This window comes from Haliotis cracherodii, unplaced genomic scaffold (genome assembly GCF_022045235.1).
Source record: "Haliotis cracherodii isolate W230 unplaced genomic scaffold, xgHalCrac1.p SCAF_14, whole genome shotgun sequence".
NCBI lineage: Eukaryota > Metazoa > Mollusca > Gastropoda > Lepetellida > Haliotidae > Haliotis > Haliotis cracherodii.
Window position 1 is genome coordinate 28,425,762 of NW_027266269.1, and position 19,588 is coordinate 28,445,349.

The following is a 19,588-nucleotide window of genomic DNA, read 5'->3' on the forward strand; positions in this document are numbered from 1 at the left end:
ACGTGCAACAATTAATATGTCAAGCTATTGGCACTGAAAGACTCTAATTCATCAGAGGTTCCAGCAAGATTTTGTACAAAATGTTGCTGCAAGATCTAGGTGTCCTACAACTAGCTAGGTGTCCGCAATAACCACGCAGTGATGGCAAACATGTTTCCTAACAGCTGTCTATGACATGTGAGATATACTACTTTCCCAACTACCCTGCCTAGAGTGATCTAGCATGGCTTGCTTCTACAGGTGATTCAACACTCCAACACTGTGCTCAAAGGGAGGTAACTCACAACTTCTCTCCCAGTCTGAACAATGGAAAAGATAAGTTTATGTCTCCAAGACATGTCAAGCATATCTGTTCAATTTACAGTGGTTTATTGTACTTGAAATACCATATTCGCCGTAATAACTGCCCAGGTTGCAAAGAACATACACAAAACAAGACGCTTCATATAAACATACACAAGTTTAACTTATCAAATGTCAATTAAAAAACTGAAACTAATCGTTACAAGGCAATTACATACACTGCCTTCTAGACTGCTGCATAGCCTGTGAAAAAAACTGTAAAATACATTTTGAGGCTTTTGTATGGGCACTTATACAGATTTCTTACAAATTAGTCTTGAAGTAGGTCAGATGGTTCTAAATTAATATGGCAAATTATGATAATTATTTTCTTGCATCAAGTTTATTTTCAAACTGTAAGTACTGTAAGTTACTTTTTGATAATTTATTCATATTGTCAATGCACATGTGATCATAATAAAAGCATGTCCCTTGGAAGGATAATCTTGTTTGTTTCTTGTTTAACGTAGCACTATATCCTGCAGACAGAAGTCTGTATATTATAGAACCTGGACCACACAAGCCAGTGAATGATATCATGAGCAAAGTCACATGCTGTCAGGGTAGACCAAGCCTGCCTCTCACAGTCCCCACTGTATTCTGCGATTCCATATTTTGCAGAAATGCCCACTTGTTGCAGAACTAGACCTATCTTGCAGAAAGACACATTTTGTGTAGAATTCGTCAAATACACTGCAGAATTTGAACATGCGAGTTGAAAGCAGGGAATTTTTTTTTGTTTTGAAGTGAGGTGTCTTTTGTATTACTGCATACTGCAAATACGTGTCTGTATGTTTGCACTAGTGATCTCCAGATTCGCTTCCATAAGCTATTCTAGCCGTGGATACATTTGTCTACGAAAACTATGAAATTGACGAAAACTATGCAATTGACAAAAACTAAACTTACAAAAAGTTTGCGAAATTGTGTGCAGAATTATCAAAATTTAGTTGCAGAATTTACAAAAACACAGAATTTTTTAATTTTTTGGCCGTGGTATACATTGATCTTAATTATGATAAGGGAAGGTATTCTTACCCAGAATCCTCATGGGGTTACTAAAATATATACCGGTATACCATAGATCCCACATTACCATGACAACTAGTTTCAAGTTGATCTTCAAACAATCACCGGCACAGAGCTACAGTTAGCCCCTGTTAGTTAGTACCTTGCTATACCTATAATCTATATCTACTCTTGTTTGTAAGTTTCTCTCCTGAAATCTAAAAACTATTTACCCTAGATTTCTACAGCCATTACTGCAATAAGTCTTAGGATACATGTACAATTCAAATAGATAAACAAGAAAGTTTAATACCATGCAGAAGATAGGAATCATCTCGATGAACTCTTTAAATTAATATTTTATGCATCGGTGTGGTCGAAATTAAATGTAACTAGGGCTGGGACGAGTCCAAATTTACTACCCGGGTACCCACCCCACTATTACCTGACATTACCCAGGTACCCACTGTTGGTTGGTTGGTCGGTTGGTTGGTTGGTTGTTTAACGCCGCACTCAGCAATATTCAAGCTTTATGACGGCGATCTGTAAATAATCGAGTCTGGACCAGACAATCCAGTGATTGACATCATGAGCATTGATCCACGCAATTGGGATCTCAAGAGATAGGTACAAATGTCCGATTGTGAATAGTTTGACAGTACTCCTGCCAAAATGTATTTAGGTACACGTATAAAATGATCTGGTCATGCATACACTGAAGTTGACTGAAGTGTTACCTCTATTCAAACATATAAAGTCCGAAGGAATGCGTGTATAGTCAGAAAGAAATGCGAACATCAGTCACTTATGGTGTAACCGTGGAAGTTCTAGATAAATTTTGCCATTTTGCCACGGGTCCGGGTAGTCCTGTGGGTATCCGGTCCTACTCTGGAACCACCCGCCCCGAGTACCCGAGTACCAGAGTACCCGAGTACCCAAGTACCCGAGTCCCCTGTCCCAGCCCTGAATGTAACTACTGTTTGATACATAGGGTCTTTATCAAAGAACAAAAATTGATGAATAGATTTTGTTTTCTTCAGTCAGTAAACAATAGCATATGGACAGAATGAACGATGTTAGTTCATCCTCAAAAACAAGTAAAGCCTGCTATGTAAGGGAGACAACTCCTCTTCCACTGACTGCACTGATTTGTGAACAAAAAGACAAACCACAGATTGTTCATGCAGTGCTTCAAACATGTCATGGGCTTAGATCCAGGGTTTGAAATAAGCTCCTGCGAGACAGGCAGATCTCGTGTCGAGCTTCTTGTATCAAATTCTAGGGGTCCTTATTGCCTGCAGTAAATTTATTTATTTGTCACAATAAGCTGCAGGTTTTGTCTAAATGAGGGCATGCAGCATCTGAAGTCTGTGGGTCCTAATGGCAGCCTGGCATTTCTTTTATATTTCAACACTGCTTAGATCTGTTGCAAGCAAACTAATGTTTCAAATTTCAAATATATCAGTGAGTGAGTATGGTTTTACGCCGCTTTTAGCAATATTCCAGCAATATCACGGCGGGGGACTCCAGAAATGGGCTTCACACATTGTACCCATGTCGGGAATCGAACCCAGGTCTTCAGCGTGACGAGCGAACACTTTAACCACTGGGCTACCCAACTGCCCACTTCAAATTGATCAATTTACCTACCCAAATTCAGCAAATTCTTCAACCTGATACCCAATCTACGTACTCTTGTACACTTTTTAATGTATCTTTCTTTTCTGATGCCGAAACATCAAAAGGCCAGTGAATACACTGTGCACCGAATTCCATGACTTTATATATTTCTCAAACACATGTTGAACGCTCTCCACAAAACACTCAACAGCTGAATTGCCTACTCAAGATGATTCCTATCTTTCTGTGATAAATATACAATTTTCAAAAGGAAAATATTACATGAAGCAAATATCAAATTTAATCCAGATATAACATGTTACAATAAATACAATAAGCTGCTACTAGGTTACATTCTAAATTCTCAAGTATATTTACAATGATTAGATAAATATTGTTTACAAAACTCTTTAGACCATACTAATTATTATTCTTGTTTATGGATGAACCTTATTTCTTTCAAAATGAAAAAAACCAAAATGTTATGATTTTTTAAAAATGGACATATTTTGGATTATTCAGGTTTGTATTTCTTTTCAAAATTAGAATTACAGAATCCTGTTTTTGTTTTTTACAATATACAGTAAACTACGGTTATAACGAACTATGGTTATAACTAACTATGGTTATAACAAACTCAAAGGGGCCACTAATTTTAGTTCGTTATAACCGTACTTCGTTACAAGCATATGTACAGCATATATACAGCAAATGGCCATGACAAATAAATAAGTTCATCATGTCCGTCAGTTTGTTATAAACGTAGTTTACTGCACATACTGGTTCTTATTTATTTAGACATTACTCAGTGATGTTTCCATTTCAAGACAAATCAGAAATTTAGGAAATTCACCCCTGAAACCTTTCATATTGAATGTTTCCTTTTTTATTTCAGCAAAATGACCCAAAAATTCACAAAACAAGAAAAAACAATTGGTCAGGTCTCAAATATTAATAAACAAAACAGAATCATAACAACACAGTGAACCACAGCAAAATAATTCACTCGTCCTACACAAACCTGATTTTCCTCCGCAACTGTTGCCAGCTTAGATTGACTGACCTCCTGGGTGTGATTAGACGAGGTCACCTCTATTTCTAAGTGATTGACCTTTTGGCGAAGTTCCTTTATCGTTTCATCGCGAGCTGCTATTTCGGCTTGAAGCCGCTCCGAATCCTGCACGTTTTTCTGTTAGTTTGCGAAGTGGTGTTAGCAGGGAAGAGAGATACAAGTCATGCATAAGAATGGTGCACAGATCATGGCCTCTGACAGTTGAACCAGGTAAATGAACGTCCAAAATTAAAAAGAAAAAAATGATGTCACACATTTTTAAAATTATAATTTCTCACCAAAGGAAGAGTGAGTGAATATGGTTTTACGCCACTTTTAGCAATATTCCAGCAATATCACAGCGGAGGACACCAGAAATGGGCCTCACACATTGTACCCATGTCGGGAATCGAACCCGGGTCTTCGGCGTGACGAGAGAACGCTTTAACCACTAGGCTACCCAACCGCCCCCACCTAAGGAAGAGAATTTATGGATGTCAACTTCTTTATTATGAGGAACACAAAGTTTCGGAGTATATGCTTACTCCTTCATCAGGTCAAGCATATATATTCCGAAACGTCGTGTTCCTCATAATAAAGAAGTTGACATCCATAAATTCTCTTCCTTATGTGTATCACTTCTAAATGCCTTTCAAAGACGTTATTACTAACCATATTGACATTTGAAAGATTTTCAGGGAAAAGGTAATTTTTGGTTTTGTTTGATATCAATTCTTGATATTAGATCACGTTTGTCCTTATTTTAAAGGAAGAGTTATCTTTTCCTTCCAACAAGATACAGTCATCGAAACCAAGTTCAATTTTCAGCCCAATGAACAAAACGGGTGAAAAACTATACATGAAATTTGTGTGATATTTCAAACATTGACTTGGTTCAAAGTCTATACTGATATAATCAATCTTAAGATATGAAGTGAACGTGCATCTACAACAGAGAGTATACATATATGTTCATAGAATCATAAACAGATAACCACATTCCATATCAATATAAATACATTGTAGCTCATCTTAGTAAACAAATGGTACAGCTGGCAGTTTTTTTCAATAAAATTCAACATGATCCTAAACAACCAAATGCTCCTTTGTTATTTCTGGGAATTATCATGTATGAAATGACAAAATTATAACATTTGGTTGTATACCCAATGTCTTATTAATTTGTAAAATCGACATCCATTTTTTAAGCATTCAACATTAAAACTTACTTTTGGTTGAATGTTGTTGAATTTATGTGAAATCAGAATGACAGGAACCATACGTTCTTAATAAGTGGTTAGATGTAAAAGAAAATTTGTGAATTTATTTTGTTAATCTGACAAATTTGCTTGAAAAACTGAATGCTTTCTGACATTTATGTCCCAATTCTCTCAGTCTGAAAAAGTAAATCTGAGCATTGACTTGTTTCAACCATGAGAAGAAAGGTAAAGGCTGCAGTACTCCCTCAACCGAAACCCACAACCAGCCTACCAACACTGAGATAAACACACACCCCAAGCCAAAGAAAGAACATAGAGAAACCAAACTAAAGAGTGAGTGAGTGAGTTGGGTTTAACCCATTTTGAACAGTATTCCAGTTATATCGCGGCATGTCAGCTTGATGTGGGAGGAATGCCCGAAGTGATGCAGGTTTCAGATGAATCTATGATCATCGGTGCCCAAGGGATGCAACTCTGCACAGTGAAATGTGCGCTTTAGATGACTGGGCCACCTGTGCCCACTAAACTTAAAGACACAAGTCACCAATTCTCTCAAAAACTCATTGTCATTTGGGAGTTAGAGGGCAGAGTGTTTGTTTGTTGTTTAACGCCGCACTCAGCAATATTCCAGCTATATGACAGTGGCCTGTAAATCATCAAGTCTGGGCCGGACAATACAGTGACTGATATTATGAGCAATTGACCCACACCATCAAGGCACGATGACACACAACACTCAAGTCACAGAGCCAGACCACCTGATCCATCCAGTTGCCTCTTGTAGCAATCTGCTAGCAACCAAGCCTAACCTGGAATCACCACAGGTTTCAATTCAGATGCCTCTTACAACTAGCAATTGGTTTCCGGGGGCACATTCTACCCTGGGTCCCTATAGTACACCTACATCATGGTAGGCTGTAGAAGATCAGCCGATAATATCGGTGGTCGAGGAAGTGAACACCAATCCGTCAATTAAGACGAAGAAGACCCCTTATCAGATCACACATTGAATTGATACCATCCAAAATAACAAAATAATTCAAACTATTGGGTCTCAGACTGATGATGTCTTGTAGAGAAGCATCTGATTGCACTGTAACTGTTTCACCGTGATCTGCTACAGCTGCAGCTGCTAAAACTGTTTCATCGTGATCTACTACAGCTGCAGCTGCTAACACTGTTTCGCGGTTTTACCTTTGCCACTTCAGCAGCTGTCTTGAAGCGCTGGAGTTCCAGGTTCTTCACTTCCAGCTGTTTAAACAATGCCTGCATCTTTTCATCCTTTTCCTCTATTTCTGAAAAGAACAACACGAATACCCATCATTAGTCACAGACGGAGCCTGATGGATCATGAATTGCCGCACATATCATTCACTGGATTGTCTGGGTCAGGCTCGATTATTACAGGTCACAGTTCTAATGCTGGCATATTACTGAGGGCAACGTTTGAACAACAAAGAAACATATACATTGTTTCCCCTCACTTCTAAATATAAGGACATTTCAATGATTAGATTCTACGTGTTCTGCAGAGCAGATACCTGTCTGGATGGAGAGCAGCTTCTCACTAAGACTGGCCACCTGTCTGTCTTGAGGGAGAGCAGCTTCTCACTGAGACTGGCCACCTACCTGTCTTGAGGGAGAGCTAGCAGCTTCTCACTAAGGCTGGCCACCTACCTGTCTTGAGGGAGAGCTAGCAGCTTCTCACTGAGACTGGCCACCTACCTGTCTTGAGGGAGAGCTAGCAGCTTCTCACTGAGACTGGCCACCTACCTGTCTTGAGGGAGAGCTAGCAGCTTCTCACTAAGGCTGGCCACCTACCTGTCTGGATGGAGAGCAGCTTCTCACTGAGACTGGCCACCTACCTGTCTTGAGGGAGAGCTAGCTGCTTCTCACTGAGACTGGCCACCTACCTGTCTGCATGGAGAGCAGCTTCTCACTGAGACTGGTCACTAAGGCTGGTCACCTACCTGTCTGGATGGAGAGTAGCTTCTCACTGAGGTGGCCACCTACCTGTCTGGATGGAGAGCAGCTTTTCACTGAGACTGGCCACCTACCTGTCTGGATGGAGGGCAGCTTCTCACTGAGACTGGTCACCTGCCTGTCTGGATGGAGAGCAGCTTCTCACTGAGACTGGCCACCTACCTGTCTGGATGGAGGGCAGCTTCTCACTGAGACTGGTCACCTACCTGTCTGGATGGAGAGCAGCTTCTCACTGAGACTGGCCACCTACCTGTCTGGATGGAGAGCAGCTTCTCACTGAGACTGGCCACCTACCTGTCTGGATGGAGAGCAGCTTCTCACTAAGACTGGTCACTAAGGCTGGTCACCTACCTGTCTGGATGGAGAGTAGCTTCTCACTGAGGCTGGCCACCTACCTGTCTGGATGGAGAGCAGCTTCTCACTAAGACTGGTCACTAAGGCTGGTCACCTACCTGTCTGGATGGAGAACAGCTTCTCACTGAGACTGGTCACCTGCCTGTCTGGATGGAGAGCAGCTTCTCACTGAGACTGGTCACCTACCTGTCTGGATGGAGGGCAGCTTCTCACTAAGACTGGCCACCTTACTGTCTGGATGGAGGGCAGCTTCTCACTGAGACTGGCCACCTATACCTGTCTGGATGGAGAGCAGCTTCTCACTGAGACTGGCCACCTACCTGTCTGGATGGAGAACAGCTTCTCACTGAGACTGGCCACCTACCTGTCTGGATGGAGAGTAGCTTCTCACTAAGACGGGCCACCTACCTGTCTGATGGAGAGCAGCTTCTCACTGAGACTGGCCACCTACCTGTCTGGATGGAGAGCAGCTTCTCACTGAGACTGGCCACCTACCTGTCTGGATGGAGAGCAGCTTCTCACTAAGATTGGTCACCTACCTGTCTGGATGGAGAGCAGTTTCTCAGTAAGACTGGCCACCTACCTGTCTGGATGGAGAGCAGCTTCTCACTAAGGCTGGCCACCTACCTGTCTGGATGGAGGTCAGTTTCTCACTAAGACTGGCCACCTACCTGTCTGGATGGAGAGCAGCTTCTCACTGAGACTGGCCACCTACCTGTCTGGATGGAGAGCAGCTTCTCACTGAGACTGGTCACCTGCCTGTCTGGATGGAGAGCAGCTTCTCACTGAGACTGGCCACCTACCTGTCTGGATGGAGGGCAGCTTCTCACTGAGACTGGTCAACTACCTGTCTGGATGGAGAGCAGCTTCTCACTGAGACTGGTCACCTGCCTGTCTGGATGGAGAGCAGCTTCTCACTAAGACTGGCCATCTTACTGTCTGGATGGAGGGCAGCTTCTCATTGAGACTGGCCACCTATACCTGTCTGGATGGAGAGCAGCTTCTCACTGAGACTGGCCACCTACCTGTCTGGATGGAGAACAGCTTCTCACTGAGACTGGCCACCTACCTGTCTGGATGGAGAACAGCTTCTCACTAAGACGGGCCACCTACCTGTCTGATGGAGAGCAGCTTCTCACTGAGACTGGCCACCTACCTGTCTGGATGGAGAGCAGCTTCTCACTGAGACTGGCCACCTACCTGTCTGGATGGAGAGCAGCTTCTCACTGAGACTGGCCACCTACCTGTCTGGATGGAGAGCAGCTTCTCACTAAGATTGGTCACCTACCTGTCTGGATGGAGAGCAGTTTCTCAGTAAGACTGGCCACCTACCTGTCTGGATGGAGAACAGCTTCTCACTGAGACTGGCCACCTACCTGTCTGGATGGAGGTCAGTTTCTCACTAAGACTGGCCACCTACCTGTCTGGATGGAGGTCAGTTTCTCACTAAGACTGGCCACCTACCTGTCTGGAGTGATGGAGAGCAGCTTATCACTAAGATTGGTCACCTACCTGTCTGGATGGAGAGCAGTTTCTCGCTGAGATTGGCCACTTCATCCCTCGTGGACTGTAGGGCTTTCTCCAGCTTCTTCCTGCCTCTACACAGGCAACATTCAACATGTTAAAGTCAGCAGAAAATTGTTAACCATATATTACTTTTGATAGGGAAACAGAGTTTTCATACTGAGCAAGTGAAAATTGTTTTACCCCACTTTTAGCAATATTCCAGTAATATCATGACGGGTGACACCAGAAATGATCTTCCCACATTGAACCCATGTTGGGAATCGAACCCAGATCTTGGGCGTGACAAGGAACGCTTTAACCACAAGGCTACCCCACTGCTCATCAGCTTGTCTCCTGTGAACACTGACTGTGATTTTGATGGACACAAATGGCTTTATGACGTTTTGTCCTTACAAAATAGAAAACAACCTTTCTTACATTTTTAATGACATTTTGAATCAGTCAATGCCTTAGAAAATGAAGGGATCTGTACCTGCAATCATTTCCATAGTCATAAGCATGTGTTTATGGTTTTGGTTTGGTTTGGTTTGTTGTTTAACGCCACACTCAGCAATATTCCAGCTATATGACGGCGGTCTGTAAATAATCCAGTTGGACCAGACAATCCTGTGATTGACATCATGAGCATCGATCCACGTAATTGGGATGGATGACATGCATCAACCAAGTCTGCGAGCCTGACCACCCGATCCCGTTAGTCGCCTCTTATAACAAATAATACATCAACTGCTGACTTGTTATTGTATATTCGTGAATTTATATTTGTATTTGTTACCCTATATTCGTGATACGAATCGTATTCGCCTCATAGCATGCATAGTGTATTCGTTGCAGCCCTAGCCAGTTACATGACATAAGTCATATGACAACATCAACAAGCAATCAGACACCTTCAGTACCTACCTGGGTATCCAGCCAAAGTTCAGTTGTAGAAAATGTTAACATGTGCAATAGAGATGAGAGTTTGACATATCAAATGTGTTGTGGTCTCAAGGCACAGAATAGGATTAAAAACATCCCTGCCAACTTTTAATAAAGTTTTGTCCCAGGCAAAAACTTTGTCCATTACAAAATTCAACAATATTTCATGACCAAATGCTGGCTTCAGTTTCTGAAATAGCTGATTCTTCAATTTTCCCGTTTGATATTGTTCTGACCCCATGTGCAGACAAGTTGAGTACAGACATGAGATGAGGTGAAATTGGGTTTAACATCGTGTCCAAGATAATTGCACTTGAACTGTGCATGCACGTGTGTGTGTGTGTGTGTGGCTGCTTGTACTAGTCCGGACTGATGCCGATTTATAGTGCTAGCTCACTGAGATACCATGCCACAGTTTAACATGAATATCCCACTCAGACACAGTATACTGACTCCGAGCCGACCAGTCCTTGTTTTAGCCCCTTAATGCCGAGCGCCAGACAGGGTAACAACAAGCACTCTACATTGGATTTCTCCAATATTTTTTTGTTTCAATTGTTAAAAATTATTTTTCAAGCACAAACAACACGTACACTCACATATTAAGGAAATCAACATGCAAAAAGCCATTCATTTTCGCAAAACCTTAACATTAGCTGAGATAAGACTGCAGCCAATGTTTTCCAGTCTAAGGGAGATAACTTCAAACAATGCGAGTGCTACGAATGCGAAATGTGGGATAACACTTCCTTAGTAAAGTACAAATTCTGTACTTTTTGGGGTTGAATCCGATCCAGGCGCCATTGGCGCCACCTCGCGTAGATCACGAGTTGGGCTCTTTGTAAAGAAAACAAGATATCCAATCAGATCACTGTTATCTCGTGTAGCTTCACAAAGATGGTGACTACCATAGGCAATGACATAGTCAATCAGATAATGAAAACATTCGCGATTTCTTCCCTGACACAGGCAAAAAAGCATAGTCAATCGTTTAGTTTGCATCTCATTTGCAATCATATCCCACAACATCATCAGTGAGTGAGTGAGTTTGACTTTACGACGCTTTTAGCAATATTCCAGCAATATCACGGCGGGGGACACCAGAAATGGGCTTCACACATTGTACCCATGTTGGGATTCGAACCCGGGTCTTTGGCGTGACGAGCGAACGCTTTAACCACTAGGCTACCCGACCGCCCCCAACTTCATCAGTATTCAAAACTACATGCAACAGGGGCAGGTGCCCCATCCACACCTATTCCAAAATGACTCAATATTTTCCACCTGCAACATTTATCAAGAGCAGGCCGACCTCACTATTTTCTGTCTATATCGTTTGATCCCAACGTGCGCTGGTGCAGACATTCGGAATGTGCAAGTTTGTGTCAACATGGTGCTACAATGTGCACAAACTCAGATGAGAATAAAGAAACAAATAAATGATTGCATCTTTTAATTCTGAAAAAGTGCTCAGTTTAGTAATAAAGAAAATTCAACTCCTTACCATAACCAGCCAACCTTGACACTAGGGAGGTTGGATAGACTGTGTATTAGATGTATGGATGATGGGTGTTAGGATTGGGTTGGGGGTTGGGGGTTGGGGGGTTGGGGGGTTGGGTGTTGGGGAGCAGGTTTTGGGTTTGGGGTTAGGGTTGGGGTTGAGGTTGGTTGGTTGGCTGGTTAGTTTTTGGGTTTGGGGGTTGGAGTTGGGGTTGGGGTGGTTGGTTTGGGGTTTGGGGTTGGGGTTTTGGGGGTTGGGGTTTGGGGTTGGGGTGGTTTGGGGGTTTGGGGGTTGGGGTTGGGGTGGTTTTTTTGGGGGTTTGGGGGTCGGGGTTGGGGTTGGGGTGGTTGTTTTGGGGTTTGGGGGTTGGGGTTGGGGTGGTTGGTTTAAGGTTTGGGGTTTGGGTCGGGGTTGGGGTTGGTTGGTTTGGTTTTGGGTTGGGGTGATTGGTTTTGGGTTGGGGTTCTGGGGTTTGGGGATCCTTGCATGCTAATCACAATAGGGATCTGCAGCAAGTTTGGCTGATATTTTATCATTGGCCATTTTGAAAGAAATTTTAAGTAATAAGGGTCAAGGGATCCAGGAATTTGCTTAGTCACAAGGTCAAAGAGAATGGTAGGGGACATAACTCAATACAGTTGCCAAGAGTTCTGGTCATTGAAAATGTCAAAACACGGGACGCACATCTACGATCGAGTTATATTGTCCACATAAAGGCTCATCATTTTAACAGGTGCTAGTTTGAGAATACCTAATGAGTTATGAGAAATTCTGTATCATTTCCTGAGGGAATGAATGGAACCAGTCCTGCGCATTTGGCAAATGACTTTCAGCATTCATTCACAGATAATATGTTAATCCAAAATTTTGAGGAGGTTATTCCTCACTGTCATTTTATCGAAGAATATGAAGAAAACCATATGGAATGTTCATATTATGTGATGTTATTAATGGGTAATATCATGAACACAGATGATGTCATAACGTATCGTTCTCAACAATGATGCAATACAAAGTAAACTACGGTCACAACGGTCTCGAAAGGACCACTAATTATAGTTCGCAATAACCATAGTTCGGTATAAGCATATATACAGCACATATACAACAAATGGCCAGGACTAAGAAATAAGTTTATTATATTGGTCAGTTCATTATAAGTGTATTCATTATAAACATAGTTTACTTTAATGTGACATCGCTTCAACTAACCAATCAGCTTTGAGCATGTTAAGAAATATCAGGAAGTTATAATACTTGCGACCATTTGGGGCAATATTCACCTATCTGAAGCTCTAATATTCGTGCTCTTCAATTATTGTCTATTCAAATAAATGTGTCAAAATGTCCATTTATTAGCAACAACTTTTGGGCCCACTTGCACAAACCAATCTTAGCGCTAAGACTAGCATATGCTATGTTAAAGTATGGGAGTTACGATCATCTTAGCGATAAGATCGCTTTGTGCAAGCGGGTCGAGATGTAATCAGTTAGTGGCAGCAAAATACAACACTAAAATAACCAAGTACCGTATTCGACGTAATAAGCACCCAGGGCGCTCTCAAAATTAGAAATAAGGGGCTCTTATTAGAATATCACTTTGGTGGATAACAGAGATGAAAGATAATTTTTGTGGATTATGCTGACAGTCTGAACTGTTTATATACAACAGATACATTTTTTCCAGAATTTAATTGCCCATAATTAAGGATGCATATAACACACGAGTGCGTATTATACAGGAATAAATAAGTCATGTGTACATTGATCAATCGGAAGGGGTGGTTATTGGGATTGTTCACTTGCCAATATATTAGCAAATATCGCCGTGGGCGCTTATTAGAGCGGGGCGCTTATTACGTCGAATACTGTATGTGACGGAGGTTAGGTTGTTCAAACAGTGCCGGTAAATCAAAGACAAATGCACACATGTTCTGTTGACTTACTTCACTTCCCCACCTTGGAGGTTTACTTGTCTTCAGGAGAGAAGAAAACATGGTTATACATGGAACAGCCTGGATTATCCTGGGGGTGAGGTGAAATGGGGTTTAACGTCACGTCCAAGATTATTGCACTTATATAGCGACATGCATGTATGTGTGTGTGTGTGGCTGCTTGTACTAGTCTGGACTGATGCCAATTTATAGTGCTAGCCTCCTAAGATACCATGCCGCAGTTTAACATGAATACTCCACTCAGACCCAGTATACTGACTCCGAGCCGACCAGTCCTTGTTTAAGCCACTTAGTGCCGAGCACCAGACAGGGTAACAACAAGTACCATCTTTTAACGTCTTTTGATATGACGCAGCTGGGGATCGAACCCCGGATCTTCCGCTCTCCAGTGGACGCTCTACCACTAGACCACGGAGGCGGAATTGTACCTCGTTGTATTGTAAAGAATACCCTGGCCCATGGACTAGCACATTGTACCAAAACCATTGTATTACATTGAACATCCTCTATAATCCAGGGTATTTTATCTCCTTCGCTGTTTATCCCCATCTTACCATGCTTACATGTTTTCGAGCCTTACCTATTTTCGAGGCCCTTTATAACACGTGACCACATCTGCCAGCATATTGTGCCAAAATCATTGTATTACATGGAAACATCCTCTTTTATCCAGGGTATTGGACGGAAGGGGGCATTTTTCTTATAAATATATAGTTCTATGTAATGATGACTAAAAGGTATCATATTTTGCTTGTTTTCAATTGGAAAAATCAAAACATGTTGTTATAAGTGTTATGACACTTCATTTTTTCTTCCTGATTTTGTTATGTGTTCGATTATATTCGAATAATTTGTGTTCTATTATATTCATAAACAATTAATGATATGGCGTATATGGGATCATAAATTTTAGCTTTAAATCCAAAAATGATGTTTCTGGTAGTAAATTGTTTTGGTCATACTGATGCTGATACTTCCAAGCCAAATGGTCAACCTATCTATACAGGCCTACAAACAAGTGGCCCAAGAAGGAGACTGTAGTTTCATTTCAGAGAGAGTGATTGTGGTTTTTGAGGTTCATTCTTTCCACGATACGTATCACAATATCATTTTTTCCTGCTCAATATATCGGGTGATGTTATTTTCTTGCCAAATGCCTTCGCTGCACTAGCATGCATCCGGGGCCATAAGATGGCTCTGTATTTATTGATTAAACGCATTTATTGAGTAAACATTATTATACCATATATCGTGATATGTATCGCAATGCGGCTTTGTGCATCGCAAAATATTGTGTTACACTTAAAAACCTCAAATATCCATCCCTAGTCAACTTTGATCTACATTCAAAATAATGTCCCCAAATGAATTTGCCCTCAATTCAGTAAAGAGTAATGAGAAGAGTTTTGTAAAAGTATTTTTTGTTGCTTTCCTGTGAAAGATTCTGGGGTGCTTGGGTGTTCCCAGAGCAAAATTACAACTGGAGTAGTTATAGTGGGTATAGCCTTTCCCCGCTTATTCAACCTTGTAGCTCACCTGACTTGCAAATGAAGTATAAGAGGCATTCTTCATGGTGACCAACATATTGTTGTGACTAGTTTTTAAACTTAATTAACATTTTCCAAAAATGTAACCAACCATTAATAATGTAACCAACCTGCAATAATGTAACCAACCAGAAATAATGTAACCAATTAGCAATAATGTAACCAACAAGAATAATGTAACCAACCAGCATAAATGCAACTAACAAGAATAATGTAACCAACCAATAATAATGTAACCTACAAGCAATAATGTAACCAACAAGAATAATGCAACATCCAGCAATAATGTAACCAACAAAAATAATGTAACCAGTCAGCAATAATGTAACCAAATAACAAGAATGTAACCAAACATCAATAATGTAACCAAACATCAATAATGTAGTAAAGGTGTAATAACCAACCTGCAATAATGTAACCAACAAGAATGTAACCTCCAAGCAATAATGTAACCAACAAGAATAATGTAACCATCCAGCAATAATGTAACCAACCAACAAGAATGTAACCAAACATCAATAATGTAACCAGTCAGCAATAATGTAACCAACAAACAAGAATGTAACCAAACATCAATAATGTAACCAATCATCAATAATGTAACCAACCTGCAATAATGTAACCTACAAGAATGTAACCAACCAGCTATAATGTAACCAAGCAGTAATAATGTTTGAACTCACTTATTAGTGGCTTTCTTCTCTGCGTAGGCCGCCAGGCAGTCTACAATCTCCTTGTTTAGCTCTCCCAGTCTCTTGGTGAGATCATTGGCCGTCTTGAGCGAGTCATCAATCTTGTCAGCGACATCCTCCAAGTCGATGTCAGGGGTCCCAGGAAACCAGTCCTCCTCTTCATAGGACTTAGAGTTCTCCATGAAGAACTGGAACAATGTTTGTTTGTTTGTTTGTTTGTTCGTTTCCTGTTGCAATCAATATGACGGAAGAACATCTGCCGACATTTAGGAATTGATTATCAGAACTAACGAAACAACCTAACGAAGCTAGGCGAAATACAAATGTGGGCCCACTTGTTTCGATCACCATAGATGACGGGAAAGATGTGGGCCCACATTTTAGAAAATGGTTATCAGCACTAAACCAATCTTAGAAGCTGTACGGATGGGAACATAAATATATAATGCATTCAAACATTTAATTAAGAATACGTTTTACCTTAGGGATAAGCGTGGGTGACACCATTTCTCGCAAATACGAAAACAAGGGAGATAGCTCCCGTTGAAATTAGAGTGACCTCCCTTTCCCAATATGAACCACTGATAATACGGTTTCTCCCAAGCATTGGTTGCTGAGGAGCAGGATCTTCACGGGTCCTTTTAACTAAATTTTGAAGAATCATGTTGAATACAAAACATGGTACCCGTATATAAAACAATACAAATACACTCTTATGACGTCAATTATGTTGGCCAAGATGAAGTTAAGATGGCAGATGTCACTCACCTCATTGACCTGCTGGAGTAGGCGGAGCTTCTGACCACTGACGTCCTGGAAACCCACGATGAAGATTGTCACCTGCTGCTGATACTGAATCAGAAGACACAAGTGTAAGACGGGGCAGATGTAGCCATTTAAACAACCACATAGACACAGCCCTTGCACCCACGCCTTGCTTCAGACACCTGCTGCTGATACTGAATCAGAAAACACAAGTGTAAGACACGGCAGATGTAGCCATTGAAACAACCACACAGACACAACCACACAGACACAGCCCTTGCACCCATCCCTTGCTTCAGACACCTGCTGCTGATACTGAATCAGAAGACAGAAGTGTAAGACAGGGCAGATGTAGCCATTGAAACAACCACACTGAAACAACCACACTGACACATCCCTTGCACCCACGCCTTGCTTCAGACACCTGCTGCTGATACTGAATCAGAAGACAGAAGTGTAAGACAGATAGACGTACATCCCCAGCAAAGTGCACCTTCAACTCCAAACATCCATCACGTGAAAATCTAAGTTGACTTACAGCAAGAACAGTACCAAGTCAAGCAATGGATACATATCTTAAATCTGTGAGTGACATTGTGTGTCATCAAGGTAACGTGCAATATCTAAAATTGAGTAAGTCTTATGTTGCCATTACCTTCCTCTTCTTGACCTGGTCTCGAATCAGCTCCTCCAGCTCGCCCTGAAACAAGCAGAATAACATGGAATATTGCTCTGTAACACAAATAGATTAACATGGAATATTGCCCTGAAACAAGCAGAATAACATGGAATATTGCCCTGAAACACACATAGATTAACATAGAATATTGCCCTGAAACAAGCAGAATAACATGGAATATTGCCCTGAAACACACATAGATTAACATGGAATATTGCCCTGAAACAAACAGAATAACATGGAATATTGCCCTGAAACACACATAGATTAACATGGAATATTGCCCTGAAACACAGAGAACAGCGCACTATACGCTTACAATAGTGTTACAGCCCATTGTTTACAGCTATACTTACAATATCATTGACATACTCCATGTTAGTGTCATAGCCGTACTCCCCGCTCATCTCAAACGAGCCATAGATCTGAAAAAGTATTTTGAATAGTTAAGACTACAACATATTGATTGTCTGCAATGCCTACTACTTGAAAGATCCTGCTGGTGAAGCAACCTAACAGCAACGAAGAAGTGATAAGATTACTGGACCCTAATCCGTTGTTTGTTGTTTAACGCCGCACTCAGCAATATTCCAGCTGTATAACGGCAGTCAGTAAATAATCAAGTCTGGACCAGACAGTGATTGATATCATGAGAATCGATCTATGCAAGTGGGATACGCTGACATGCATCAACCAAGTCAGCAAGGATGACCGCCCGGTCCCGTTAGTTGCCTCTCACGACAAGCATAGTCGCCTTGACAAGCATGGGTTGCTGAAGACCTATTCTACCCCGGATCTTCACTCGGTTGGTACTCAGCATTACAAAAGTGCTCTACACAGGGTGGCACCAGGATCAAGCCAAGATAAATAGGTTTAACAGGACACTTCGATGTCACTGAGGCTAGTGGACAGTCTTGCCCGTGGGAGATGAAGGGCTAACAAAATTTCTTAAACCCAAATTGTCCCGCATGGCAGTAGATATTATTTTGTACTCATCCTGCAACATTTTCACTTGCGATCTTAATTTTTATAAAGTTTCATATTCTCAGTTACTGTTAGCATTTTCTGTAATTAACCTTTGAGTTGAGGATAATGCTGTCAGTTCCAAATGATATTTGTGGGTATCAAATTCTCAATAACACCCCCAAATTTGAAAACACATACCGTATTCGACATAAGCGCCCAGGGCGCTCTCAAAATTAGAAATAGGGGGCTCTTATTAGAGTATTATTTTGGTGGAAAAAAAAATAGTTGAAAGATAATTTTTCGTTGTTTATGCTGACAGCCTGAAATGTTTATGTACGACAGATATATTTTTTCAGAATTTAGTTGCTCATAATTAAGGGTGCATATAACACACGTGTGCGTATTATGCCGAATAAATAAGTCTTGTGTACATTGGTCAATCGGAAGGGATGCAAATTGGGCTAGTTCACTAGCCAATATATCAGCAAATATTGCCGTGGGCGCTTATTAGAGCAGCGTGCTTATTACATCGAATACGGTAATGTTTATCTTGTAATTCTAAGCCTCACATTTTCCACCCTGGACAATACTTTCTCCAACTCATCTCTCGTCTCGTCCGCAACACGCTGGGCCAAGGACCGTGCGTTCCTGTCCATCACGGCCTGTGCGGGGGCGTCGCCGCGGTCCATGATGGAGATGCTGCCCACGTAGTTCATGGCCATGGCGACGTCAGGTCATCTACCGTCCACCTGAATCAGAAGCACATTTAGATGACATTTGATTAACGTTTAACGTTCAAGATTATTGCACTTAAATAGCGACATGCATGCGTTTGTATGCCTGTACTAGCCTAGACTTATGCCGGTTTCATAGTGCTAGCCCACTGAGATACCCTGCCAAAGTTATACATGAATACCCCACCCCCCCACCCCACCCCACCCCCGACACAGTATGACTGCGAACCGATCAGTCCTTGTTTTATCTCTTAACGCCCATATTCCCAAGGCAAGAGTGTTAACTGACTATAAAAGTCCAGTTTCCACCCTTGCCGAACTAGGCTGGTATTATGGAGTTAGATTTTGGCTGGACTAACGAGTCTATGCATAGTCCAATCAAAATCGCGCATCAAAATCCGGTTAGTAAACTGTCATGCAGATTTTGGTCGACTGCAGGATTTGATGAGCATGTGCACCATCAACTCGTTGTCAATAGATAATTTCCAAGTCTTTTCATGTTTCTCATCAAGGTGTGCACTTGATTTGATACACTTCGCGATGTAAGACCCGTTTTATCACATTATAGATCTTGATTATCGATAAGATCGTCTTGATTGGGCGCTGCCGTTTTGTTTGAAACAAATGTAAGTGATACGAGAGGTGGAATCTGATTGGTCCATAGGAGAGGCTTAAAAGGGATATAATTCATAATAACCATTGGTGGCGCTACGATCGAGCCCA

At 41.6% G+C, this 19,588-nt stretch overlaps 1 protein-coding gene across 1 annotated transcript in view; it reads right to left on the reverse strand.

The window, feature by feature from the left end:
* The window catches only part of LOC139461159 (putative leucine-rich repeat-containing protein DDB_G0290503), a 123,797-nt gene extending 104,944 nt beyond the window's left edge, over window positions 1-18,853 (reverse strand). The window contains exons 1-9 of the mRNA XM_071242722.1: window positions 18,701-18,853; window positions 17,522-17,590; window positions 17,142-17,186; window positions 16,490-16,573; window positions 15,713-15,909; window positions 13,474-13,503; window positions 9,091-9,176; window positions 6,436-6,536; window positions 3,992-4,159 (exon numbers count right to left, since the gene is read on the reverse strand). Coding sequence (XP_071098823.1) covers window positions 3,992-4,159; window positions 6,436-6,536; window positions 9,091-9,176; window positions 13,474-13,503; window positions 15,713-15,909; window positions 16,490-16,573; window positions 17,142-17,186; window positions 17,522-17,590; window positions 18,701-18,853 — 933 coding nt within the window. The remainder of the gene's footprint in view (window positions 1-3,991; window positions 4,160-6,435; window positions 6,537-9,090; window positions 9,177-13,473; window positions 13,504-15,712; window positions 15,910-16,489; window positions 16,574-17,141; window positions 17,187-17,521; window positions 17,591-18,700) is intronic.
* Window positions 18,854-19,588: the final 735 nt, after the last annotated feature.